Genomic DNA, 13955 nt, shown 5'->3' on the forward strand with positions numbered 1-13955 from the left:
CAGTTTAGATAGATTTATAAATTAAAAAAAAATAGAAAAATAATGGTTTTTTTAAACAATTTAAATAATAAGTTAAAAAAATAATTTTAATTAAAAAAAGTTAATTTGCTATAGAGATAAATATCTTTTTATGTTGGAATATTTTTGTCACAATTTATTTTTTTTTAATTTTAAAATTTTGATACAAACAACATAAAGAGTTATATTTTTTAGAGATATTATTATTATTGATTTATTTAAATATTTACTTTTTTTCTATCTATGTGTCTAAAAGATTTTATATTAATTTTTTAAAAAGAGCCCTTTTTTTGGTTTCATAAATTTTTGAATAGAGTTTTTTTCTTTTTATTTGTATGTTTTATGGTGATTTTTTTTTTTGTGATCAACATAAACGCTACCAAAAGAAAAGCTTAAAACTAAGTAGAATGAAAACCTTGAAGAAACGACAAACTAATTATTATTGATGCATGAAGTTAAGGAAAATTCACATGCAAACCTTCCTATTAAACACAATAATCAATTATTTGATGATGTAATAACATTTAATTAGCAAATACTCTTGATCATAAGTAAATTAATTAAAGATGGATATAAACTTAATAAAAATATCAACTTGCATTGTCATCTTCTAGTCTTTCACTACCTAATGACATGGAATCTAGCTTTTGGCATTTTGGTGGAGTTAGAAGATTCTTAACCTTGTAAACTGTAATTTATGAGAAATATTGAATGTGAATATATACTTTAAAAACTACATAAAGTGAAATCCAAAAAGTTAAAAACAGAATTGCCATAGATACATGTAATTATCAAGGTTATATAATTATATTTGATGCTACAAAAAAATAAAAAGTGTTGCACCAACATATGTATCATCATGTAAAACTTATTACTTAATTGATTTATATAAAACGAGGAATGCTAGGTTCAGCAACTTTTGGGATTTATAGCCATCAAATAACTATTAATGAAGCTTTTAATAATGTGAGATTGGTGTGAGATTTTATTCAATGACTCATTTTTTTTTGCTAGTTACATGCTGGCCAAAATTTGATAAAGTTATTGGCCTCCTAAACTTTTTCATATAGAATAATTATAAATCACCTTCCACCTAATGAAATAGAAATCTGACCTATGCTTTCCAATCTAGAAATAATGTCCCTTCCATAAGATCCATTATCTTCACTGTAAAAAGCCAATGATGATGATGATGGTGATGCATTGAGCAAATCTTCAGTCTCTTCCAAAGACGATCTATCACTTTCCCACCTATGATTTTCCATTATTCTAAGTCCCTCAAGTTCAGTTGCCACTTCTTTCATGGTAGGTCTTTCTTCTCCCTTCAACCTCAAACATCGTTTTGCAATATTGGCAAATTCCATGAGCTGCTCGGGCTTTGCCTCATTTGTTATCTGATTGTCCAGAATCTGAAGTAAGCGACCCTTATTCATTGAAGAAATGAAGTACATTGCAAGGTTTCTATCATCCTCAGGCAAATCAAAACAAAGTGCTTTTCGTCCTGTAAGTAACTCTGCTAGAACGACTCCGAAACTATACACATCACTCTTTTCTGTTAAGTGGCTTGTGTGGAAGTATTCAGGGTCTAGATACCCCACAGTCCCTTGCACCAAGGTGGATAGTTCGGTTTTATCAAGAGGAACAATCTTTGAAGCTCCGAAATCAGAAACCTTTGCTTTGAGATTATGATCAAGAAGTATGTTGGTAGTTTTAACATCTCTATGTATGATTGGTGGACAAGTAGCAGAATGCAAGTATGCCAAAGCCCCAGCAGTTTCTGCTGCTATTCTCAATCTTGTTTTCCAGTTAAGCTTTAAAGATTGGTTCTGACCATGAAGATGATCATCAAGAGTACCACCTTGAATGAATTCATAAACAAGCAATGGAACTTGTGTCTCTAAGCAACACCCCAAAAGTTTGACCACATTTGTATGGTTGATTTGGGAAAGTATAACCACCTCATTGATGAATTGTTCAATCTGGCTTTGGTCACTGATTTTGGACTTTTTGATTGCAACAGTTGTGTTGTCTTGTAATAATCCTTTGTAAACTATTCCATAGCCTCCTCGGCCTAGGATCTTGACCTCATCAAAGTTGTTGGTGGCCTTCTTTAGCTCTTCTATGCTAAAGATTTTAGCAGTTTCAATTGAACCTCCATGTGTAGCAATTTTTTGTTGCAACAATAGACCACCATTTTGTTCAAAAAACTGTTCTTTAAGTTTGTTGAGCTTTCTTTTTCTCAATCCACAATAGACATTAAAACTCGCCACAAATAGCACTAAGATACTTAAACTGACAACTGCAAATAATAATAAACAAGAGGAAAAATAAATTATTTTATATCCTATTGATGCGTGTGAGATATTCTTAATAATGTATTACAAATATTAATTTCTACTGTTTGCGATAATTAAGTATCTATATATACTCCTATAAAAATATCTTCATATATTCAATCAACAAATCATTTTTAATGATATTTTCATGTAAATATATCATTATAAGAATATTTTTTTAGTTTTATAATGTTATTAATATTTTAATAACAAAATTTAAATAAAAATTTTGAGTTAGTAAAACCATTTTAGCTCCAAGTAAATAAAGAAAATCAGTCTTTATCAATTTTATATACTGTCAATATTATTGTACAGTTATTTTTATATAAAAATAATTTAATATATTTTAAATAAATAATTATTTAATAATTTTAAACTATCAGATTTTCAGTTTATGGGAGTGTAGTATGGGATCTGTAGTAGGCGAGAAAATAACCCGTTTAGTCCAACATGCTGGCAACGATCTAATAATTGAAAATGAATTTTGAGACTGAATTTTCACTTAATATATATATATATATATATATATATATATATAAAAGATACCAATATATTATCTATTAATTTATTGTCAATAATAATTAATTATTATAAAAAAATATATGTATAAAAAAATATATTTAAAAAATACATCTACAAAAATATTTTTATTAGATATATTTATAAAAAGAATATTTTTATTAAACATATTCATAAAAATAATTTCATTAAATATAGTTACAATAAGAGTTGACAGAATTACACACACGAGGTAATGGATAACCCATGAAAAAAAGATTATATCGTATCGTCTAATAGCCATCACTTTATTAGAACTCAGGTGCAGTTAATTTTGCGTGAAGTTGATAATTGAGAAGTCAAATCATTTAACGATTCTCAACTATCAACTTTACGTGAAATCGACTGCACCTGAGTTTCCACCTTCAATAATATACAAATTTAAACAGCGCAATTTCATTAATATTAACTAATTAAAAATTTGTCATCTATATTTAAAAAAAGAAAAAAAAGGTTGACTCACTCAATGGAATTGTGTGTGTGATGAGTTTGGAGAAGGATCTGTTGGGAGTGCATCCAGTTCCGTGAATTTTGCCATCTCCACTGTACCCTTTCTGACACGCACAAGTGTAGTTCCCATTAGAGTTGTTGCATGTTGCTTTGGCATGGCAAAATTTATTGGCTTCCTTGCACTCATCAACATCTGAAGGAATATATGTGATATTGTTAAGCGGAAAAATCAAAATCAGTTAACATTACGATTCCAATTACGATTCCAATTATAATTCAATAGTGCTAGGAAATTAAGATGGTTTCAGTAAAAAATCAGTTAAATATTTTTGGGTGAATACAAAATTATTATGTGAATGGTGTTTATGTTAGGTATTAAGATGTTTCTTTTCTTTGTAAATTGAATAGTTTTAAATCTATTTTCTGATTTATCAAGTTTTAGACATTTAAAAATAAAAAAAGAATAAAGAGATGAAAGCTAATTGAATCAATTTCTGTAATTCACGTTACAATGATACTAAACGTATTTTCTAATTTAAATGTGGTAAAATATTTAATAACAAATATTTTAAATTACAAATAAATAAAATTAATTACTATATTTATAATTAACTAAGTTGTTCCCTTTGCTGATTTGAAGTCCATATACCTTTCCATTACAATTACATACCTTTGCAACCATGAGGGAGATAAGGGGTACCCTGAAAACCAGAAGAGCATTTGCACAGGTAACCAGGACGTTTGCCGGAACTGTGACACGTGGCGTGATGTGCCTTACACGCATACGTGGAAAGGTTGTTCCGAGCTTGTTCACATGTGAGGTCGTTTGTGCTCCCTATGCTCCAATCCAGCACCACTGGGAACGTGGTAGTCTCCAACTTGTTCAGATGAGTGGTGTTAAAGTTGTAGGCTCCTTTTTCCACCACAAATGCATAACCGCAAGGGTTGTTGAAGTGATCGCCGACTACTTCACTGTTGTTCAAAATGGAATTCTCAAAAGAATAAGAGATGTACGATAAGCCTTGTGGCGGGGCACCGGGTATAGTAGTATTGCAACAACCGGATCCGCTGCACTCCCCATCTTTTGGGTCATGAGGTTCGTCGCAGTATGATAAGCATGTCTTAGGAAACGGTTTTATTCTCTCTGCTTCTGAATCACTTCCCACCACTAATCCAAGTGTTTCACAGCCAACCGTTGTGAACAAGTTTTGGCTCGTTGAGATGCTATAATTTCCCAGAAACACGCTCTGATCGATTTCATTGTTGAAGAACTTTCCCCCCTTGCTGCTGCTGTTGGTGTAGTAGCAATCACTGGCTACCGGCAATGAAACGCGGAGTTCGGCGTGATCGACGTCGATGCTTCGCAGAGGCAGGTCATTGTCTTCTAAGTGTGGGACATTGTTGGTGCAGTTGATGAGGAATTCGGGGGCGAGGGCGCAGTCCTTGGTGGTCCCAAACGGTAACGGAATGCTCACGGAGCCGCAGCTACGTGTGCAGTTAGCTGCTGCACAATAATAGAGAGCTGCAACAGCAACAAGAAGCATCAGCGGAAGCTTTAGATTTGATGAGTGCTCCATAGCCTGTATGTGTTTTCTACTATAGTACTCTCTCTGTAACATGCATATATATAGTAATCAACAATGAACAATGGTCAATGTTTTCATGCTTCTGCCAGCACCTGGTACCATGCATTTACTAAGCACTTTCCCTGTGTGAACCCCATGCATGGAGGGATGCATATGCCCCATCACTTTAATTTGTTCTCACATCTTTTCTATCCTGATTTTTAAAAATGTTAGAGAATCATCATCATTTATTATTTTTTATTATTAATATTTAAAAATATAAACTAAATTATTAAACTAAAAAAAATGAATTAATGATTAAAAACGATTCTAATCATTCTCTAATATTTTTAATGATGTCCTCCACATAACAGACCACAACTTTAATAATATTAGTTAATTATATTACTGCCTTTATTTAGTGGTAGCTGGTAGTCCTCTCACCATGCCATATTCAAACATATTACACATGTGTTCTTATATTAATAATAACATTATTTCTGATAACATATTATATTCTTCTACTTCTCTTTTTTTTTTTTTTCAATTTGAAAGCCTAATCTTTCATTAAAGAACAAGATGCACAAAGAGGGATCGGAGCAGGAGGATTCACATGACATTGTAAATATGTTCATTTTACAATATTATATATATTTGGGATTCCAGCAAGTGTTTTAGATTCGTCATATTAGAACCATTATTCAGAAGAAATTATTATTCATGCATTCTGTTATGTTAATTAATTTTGAGTGTTGTGCTATCTGTAGCAGAATCTTTAAGATTCTATAAGCATCCTACATGCTTTGAAGAATGATTATTATTGGTTCTGAATTCTGATATTCGTTTCTTATTTTTTTTATTTTTTATTTTTTTTTTGAACACCTCTATTTGGTCCTCAAGGACAAGGACAAGAGATGAAAGACAAAAAAGTAAGCGATTCCAAAAAGCTTGGACTAATAAAATCAAACAGTAATACAGTAATGAACAATTTAGAAACCTACACATGCATGGTAACCCTTGAATATTATTGGAGTTTCGTAAACGTGATATAAGAGTAATGCTAAGTAGTCAGCAATTTTTGTGATTAGTAGCCATCAAATAGTCATTAATGATAATTTAATAGTGTGAGATTGGTGTGAGATTTCATCCAATGACTCACCTTTTTCTATTGGTTACATACTAGCCAAAATTTAATAAAATTACTGGCCTTAGACTTTTCTTTAATATAATTATTCTTGAATTGAAAATAAAGATTTTGCAAGATTGCTAAGGAGAAACAGATATAACATTATATACATACATATATATATATATATGGTTACTTTATATAACTCCTTTACCTTATTTTATTTTTTCATGCAGCATAATAATCATTGCTATTGGTTATAAACGTGGGTGATTATTATATCTTCAAATATTTTAACATACGTAATGTTAGAGAGATAATAAATTAAATTTGTTCTATTTAATTTAATATTTATAATTTTATGTATATAATATATAAAATTATATATTTATTATATTTAATATTATTGAATTACATATATTAACAGTAATCTATGATATACAGACATTGATATTGATACGGGACACAACATGACTCTGAACACACAAATTTTAAAATTTTATAAGACACGAAAATACGACATATATATAAAATATAAAATATTTTTTAGATAAATTATAATGATATTTTAATATTTTATTGATATTAAAATATAAAATAATTTTTTAACTTTTTTAGTGTCTTTTTTTTAACTATTAAAAGTATTTAAAATATTTTTATTTTAATAAATAATAATATATATTATTTTTAAACTCATTTTAAAAATACATATTAAGAATAAAGATCGACACGCTGACAATTGATGGTATTTAGTTGTGTCCAAGTATGTACAGAAAAATTTTTTTTATTTTTTATTAAAACACAGTTAGACACAACAGACGTGCGTGTGGAACAAATATATCGATGAATGTCGTGTATATATGAAATGTGTTCGACACACGAATACGACAATTTAACAAAATATCCATGCTTCATGAAAAGTAATTAAAGAAAATAAAATAATTTTAAATTATTTCAGACTTTTTTTTATTATTTTTTCAAACATTTTTATTTTAACATACAACTCATGTAATATGAGCACGCAGTGCTAACACGAGAACTTTTCAGAAATAGTTGTATAAATACACGTGGGGATGTGGCATAGTTGGAGTTTCCACAAAACTATAAAAGAAAAATGTGTGGCTTGTTAAAAAATAGTATTAGACTAACAAATTAAATATTGACACTCGTTTACTACGACTAATTTTCTAATCGAACTAGCTAGTAATCTTTATTATTTACTTTGCTTTTAATTTAATTTCCCTCATCAAAGGCCGTAGGCGTGTTCTGTGTGCGCAATTATTTTACCTGATTGACCACCTCGCACCACTGATTCTTGTTTGGCAATTTAGCACAAACACTAGCCAGCCTTTTTTGAAACATTCCTTTATTATTGGACTTGCAACGATTTCTTTGCATTCTTCCTTTCAAATGCTTTAACAATAATCTAACAATTAAAGTGATTAGTTATAGTAATGCGTCTCACATAGTCACGTCACAATCATTGTACACGGCAAAAAAATTCTATGTAATTAAACTTAATATTGGTTCGTCAGTGTCCATTGTAAGGTAGCTTAACCTTGCATGATTATTGCATGCATCAGTAAGGTTCATTCATTATTGAAAAAATCAGCTCTTCAAGCATTAGAAAAATTGAAAGAAGATTGTGTCAGCCTCAATCATAGTGTAGGATCCAAGCTAAGCTAACCTTATAATAATAGCCACAAGCTAACCTTCCTTCTAACTATACACATAACACAACAAATCTGAAAGTATGTAGTTGCAACTGCACCACTAAATATAGCTAACTTCTAACTACTTGTTAGAGGAGATCAACATAAACGCCGCTGAACAAGTTATGAAACTTAACGCCATGTTATTCATTAATTATTGATGCATGAAGCTAAGATTCAAATGAAATGCAAACCTGCCTATCACAACAATCAATTATTTATTTGAAGATGCATTAGCAAATAAGTCTTGAGTAAATAAAAGATGGATATAAATTTAATTGTTTATACAAATATCAACATGCATTGTCATCTTCCACCACCCAATAAGGACATGGAATCTAGGTTTAAGGCATCAACCCCAGTACTAATATCACTTATTACACCACTCCCATCTTCAACATGAAAGGCAGATGAGGATGCAATAATCACTTTGTTGTTGCCGCATTCCTCAACTCTAAGTCTCTCAAGTTCCATTGCCACTTGTTTCATTGAAGGTCTTTCCTCTCCCTTCAACTTCAAGCATCTCAATGCAATATTGCCAAATTCAACAAGTGCCTCCTCTTTTGCCTCTTCTACAATGTGCTTCTCCACAATTTCAAGTAAACGTCCCTCTTCCATTGAAAACACGAAGTGTTTTGCAAGGTTCTTCTCATCTTCAGGCACATCAAAAGCGAGTGCTTTCCTCGCTGTAAGTAGCTCTGCCAGCACGACTCCGAAACTATACACATCGCTTTTCTCAGTCAACTTGCTTGTGTGAAAATATTCAGGGTCAAGATACCCTAATGTTCCTTGCACCAATGTGGTTATCTGTGTTTTATCAAGAGGAACAATCCTTGAAGCTCCGAAATCGGAAACCTTTGCGGTTAGATCACGATCAAGGAGTATGTTACTGGTTTTGACATCTCTGTGTATGATGGGAATGGAAGTTGCAAAATGCAAGTAAGCCAAGGCTCCAGCAGTTTCTGCCGCTATTCTCAATCTTACTTTCCATGTAAGCTTTGATGATATTTGTGTATAACCATGAAGATGATCATGGATAGTACCATTGGGCACGAACTCGTAAACAAGCAGCGGAACCTTGGTCTCTAAGCAACAACCCAAGAGCTTAACCACATTTCTATGGTTGATTTGGGAGAGTACAACCACTTCATTAATGAAATGCTCAACTTGACTAATGTCACTGATTTTTGAAATTTTGATTGCTACAACTCTGTTGTCCAATAAGAGTCCTTTGTAAACGGTTCCTTGACCACCTTGGCCGAGGACATTGCATTCATCGAAGTTGTTGGTGGCTTTCTTTAACTCTTCCACACTGAAGACTTTAGCTGTTTGAGTTGATCCTCGATGATGTGTTGCAATTTGTTGTTGTAACAATAGCCCACCATTTTGTTGAAACAAGTGTTCTTTCATTTTAATCAGCTTTCTCTTTTTCAAAGCGCAGTAAATGGAAGAGCACGCCACGAGTAGGGCTATCACACACACACTAATACCTGGACACAAACAATCATTTGTTAACTATTATTAATTTAATCAATTTAGTTATTATCTAATCTATCTTTTATATAGTAAACACAATCTCTTTGGCATCCTAAAACTTTTTTTTTTCTCTAAGCTTATAAGCTCCACCATATATGGAATAACCGAGAAAAATTAATTAAAACAATAATGGTACATAGTTGTGGCTGACTCACTCAATGCAATTATGAGTATGATCTGTGTGTCGGGTTTGGGCTTTTGGCATTTTGTTCCACTGTTTCTCCCATCTCCTTTGAGACCCTTTGGACACTTACACGTGTAGCTTCCTGGTGGGTAGTTGAGGCATGTTGCGTGTTCGACGCAATCATTGAGTCCATCGCACTCGTTAATATCTGAAAGGAAGGAGTAATGCCTTAGTTATTAATTATGACGATATATATACGAATTGAATATTATTGCATATGACTTTCACAGAATGGGTAAGGAGGAGTCGGTTTTAAGCGAAAAGGTTCTATAGTTAAATTATCATGTGAAGTTGCATTACTATTAACAACCTTCTCGCAGAAGTAATAATATAAAGAAAATAGTTATATTAATGGGTTCACATATTGAATGTTTCAACCAAATAAGAGAATTGTATGACAGGTCAATAGCCCTCAAACATGATAGAGGAAAAGGAAAACAGAGTTCCAAAAGAGTACTGCACTTTATACTTTTACAGCTTAAAATGATTCAGATATGCACCAATTCTGCATCTACCGAAACAGCAAAACGTTAAAAGTAATAATTCACTCATATAATCTACCCATACACAGTCCCCACAACTTATGTTCGACTCGGCTTGCACAACAAATAATATTTTATCACCCTACTACTTTAGAGGTTATCCACAGATTACTAACTATTTTTATATGGGATAACTTTTTAAATATTAAAAAAGAAACTACCTATTATTACAAGAGGAGAGATTCAAAAATAATGATTGAGTCATCACCATTTTTATAAATACCTCATCTATTCAGATATTTCTCTATTCCAATTTTTATAAACATGTGTAAGACTCTTAGTAACTTATACATGATATGAGAGCACTTACAGCACCTTTGTCACCACTTCCAAACTTTTTCTCAAGTCCAAAACACCTTTCAGATCATTTCAGGTATGCCGTGAAACAGTAGTATTATTAGGAGTGATGTTGGATGAAGTTTTGAGTTTAACTAAATATGGGTATCATTAAATAATGTGTAAAAAGTTGATGTTATGAAATCAAATAATATATTGTGGCAAATGTACTGGAAAAAAAAAGTAATTATACATAAATAATTATCAAAAAATACTATTTGTACATCAAAATCTGTTACTAAAATTAACTACCAATGTATTTATGTATAAATATATGTGTTGGTTTAATTTATTTTCAATGTATATTTATATTCTAACATGTATTTTATACTGATAGCTGACTTTAATAGCTATTTTTGATATACACGTAACATAGTTGAATAATTATATTATTTGTATAAAAATATATATTTAAATACAAAATCTAAAAAAATTATTAGATATTCAAAGTACATATTATAACTCTTATACTAATATATTAATTGAATGATAAATTATTAATGAGTATTTATAATAAAATTATTTAGTATATATGACATAATTAATTGAAGAAAATAAATTATTTTATTTTATTTTTAAAATATCTAATAATAATTTAAAAATATATATTAAAAATAAATTAAATATCATATTTATTTATATATAAATAGATGATGAATGTGATAACAATTTTTTTTTGAAAAATACTAGAAGAGTAACTAATTGTGGTGTGGCGAGCCAAAATACATACCTTGTGGGCAACCATCCTGGTGATAAGGGTTACCCCGAAAACCAGGAAGGCATTTGCATAGGTAACCAGGACGCTTCTCTGAAGGCTGACACGTGGTGTTTGCCCCTTTACATGCATAGCTGGAATAATTCTTCTTGGCTTCTTCACAGGTCTGGTTCCCAACACTCCAATCCAGCACCACCGGGAACTGAGTATTGCTCAACTTCGTGTTACTCAGATCTGCGGACATAAAGTCATAGCGTCCTTTCTCCGCCACAAACGCATAACCGCAAGGGCTGTACTCAATCGTATGACTGTTGTTGAGTAGCGAGTTTTCAAAACCATAAGAGATTCCCGTTAACACTTCTTCTTTGACATCGGCCTTGGGTATGTCACTACGGCAACAACCACTGCCATTACAGGACTCAGTCATTGCATCAGGGCGATCTTCGCAGTAAGAAAGGCATGTCTTAACATGGGGTTTAAGATCGCCAGAAAAATCCTGTGTCAACACTAATCCCAGTGTGTCACAACCAACGGTTGTGAACTCGTTTCGGCTCCATGAGATGCTATAATTTCCAAAATTAAACTGCCACTCGATTTCATAATTGAAGAATTTGTCCTGTTCCTTGCTTGTGGTGTCGTTGTAGTAGCAATCACTGGCTACCGGCAACGAAACAAGGAGTTCGGCGTCGTCCACAGATATGTTCAGCACTTGTAAGTCATAGTCGTTGTATTCCAATAAGTAGGAGGGCAAGTAAGGGCCATGGTTGGTGCAGTTGATGAGGAATTCGGGGGTGAGGGAGCACTCCCTGGTGGTCCCAAACGGGAACGGAATGCTGACGTTGCCGCAACTTGATGGGCAGTTTGGGCCTAATTGTGCTTCTGCTGCACAAACCATCCACAAAAGAACAAGAAGAAGAAGCAGCTTTGATGAATGTATACCACACATGGTTTGTTTTATCACCTTCCTCTATCTCTGTATGTGCTCCTTACTATCCACAACATCACATTTAAACACAAATCACTTTCTTTGCCAATTTCACAAGACTTGACTTCAAGTCTTCCACTAGCTAGTCAACTTTTTTCTTTTTCAAATTTTAAATCTTAACTAATTAACTAATTTTAATTAAGAAAAATAAATATTTTTATCCACAAATATTCAGAATATCGATAAAATTATCAAAAAAAAATATTATACTCACATAAAAGATAATTATTTTTAGAAAAAATATAGATAGACAATGAAAATATTAAACAATGTAAATAATAAATATATTATATTGGATGTTCGTTTCATTAGGTGTACGAATGTTTATTTTAATATTAAAATTTAGAGGTGTAATGTGTTTTTATTTGATTGGTGGTTGTTCATATTGTTCAAGATAGTCATTGTTTATCTAAAACTCTACTACTATCGTGACACTTCGCTGTCGTATCCGCGTGTCGGACACATTTCGGACACGACACTCACCGACATTCGTCCGACATGCGTGTCTGCTGTGTCCAACTGTATCTTAATAAAAAATAAAAAAATTCTTCTCCGGACACGCCTAAATATCATCACGTGTCTAATCTTATTCTTAACATATATTCTTAAAATAAATTTAGATATAGTATATATTATTATTTATTAAAACAAAAAATATTTTAAATAGTTGATATAATTAAAATAAGACATTAAAAATAATAAAAAAATTTAATTTATATTTTAATATCAATAAAATATCAAAATATCATTACAATTTATCTAAAAAATACTTTATATTTTATATGTATGTGTGTCCCCGTGTCATGTAAGATTTTAAAATTCGCGTATCGACGTATCCCGTGTCGTGTCGTGTCCCGTGTCCGTATCAGTGTCCGTCTCATAGGTCATCACACTATCTCTCCACCCGAATCATCCACTTCACCATCGCCATCAACACTCTCTTCTCTTTCTTATTAATCAACACCATTCCTTCCCACCCAACCACTGCTGTTGCCACCCTCTAACCCTTTCCATTCTACCACCCATAATTCCTTAGAAGCACGAGCCCTGCCCCAACTGCAACTAGAGAGGCTGCTGGCACACCCATTGCTCCTCTGCCATTGATCTCGTCCTCGACACACTCGTTGCCGTTAGATACTTTAACGTTGAACAGCTAGCACTTCTAATTAGTCGTCTTTAATTTTTGGGTGCCTACTACTATTATTTACTGTATCACTCACAATCACTACCAGTGTTCTCTTGTAGAGAATGAAGATGTGAGGAAGATGACAATAGAAAATATCGAGGAGGATAGTATAGAAATTTTAGATTATTTTTTAATGTAGTTAACTAAAAATTGAATATTTTTAGGAGTGTTATGGTTTCAGTTCGATTTTAGACTAAAAATTAACTGAATATCGATTACCATCAAGCAATTGTTTGTCGTTTTTACACCAACCGAACTTAATCAAAAGCAATTTGGTTCGGTCAATTTTTTTTAATTTTAATTAAACAGATCATTAATTATAGTAAAATAAAATTTAAAAATAGTTAAAAAAATAAAATAACAAGAAGACATCATCTTCAAATTCAATATAATTTCAATTTATCTCAATAATCAAACATGAAACAAACACAATAACTAAATATAAAACAAAGTAACAAACACATTTAAAAATGTTTAACAAATATCATCTTAAAACCAAATTATAAATCAACAAACACACTTTAGAACCAAATAACAAAATTAACCACCATGATTAATTTGAATCTACACCAAATTTATCATTATGTTTTTTTGGTGTAATTTTTACAAAATAAAACAAAAAAATTAATATAAATTATAAACTATAAAGTAATGCACATAATTTATGAAAAGAACTTCAATTTATTTATTTATTTTTTTGCATACC

General features: G+C 31.6%; 1 protein-coding gene across 1 annotated transcript; it reads right to left on the bottom strand.

Moving 5' to 3' along the window:
- Positions 1–608: 608 nt before the first annotated feature.
- Positions 609–12062, bottom strand: LOC130945395 (uncharacterized). Its single transcript, XM_057874116.1, has 7 exons — positions 11094–12062; positions 9457–9633; positions 8075–9255; positions 4033–4972; positions 3376–3555; positions 1133–2317; positions 609–706 (listed from the first exon to the last, which is right to left on the bottom strand). Exons 1-7 carry the CDS (start codon positions 12022–12024, stop codon positions 609–611), a joined length of 4692 nt encoding a protein of 1563 aa, XP_057730099.1. The 5' UTR covers positions 12025–12062.
- Positions 12063–13955: the final 1893 nt, after the last annotated feature.

This window comes from Arachis stenosperma, chromosome 8 (assembly GCF_014773155.1).
Source record: "Arachis stenosperma cultivar V10309 chromosome 8, arast.V10309.gnm1.PFL2, whole genome shotgun sequence".
NCBI lineage: Eukaryota > Viridiplantae > Streptophyta > Magnoliopsida > Fabales > Fabaceae > Arachis > Arachis stenosperma.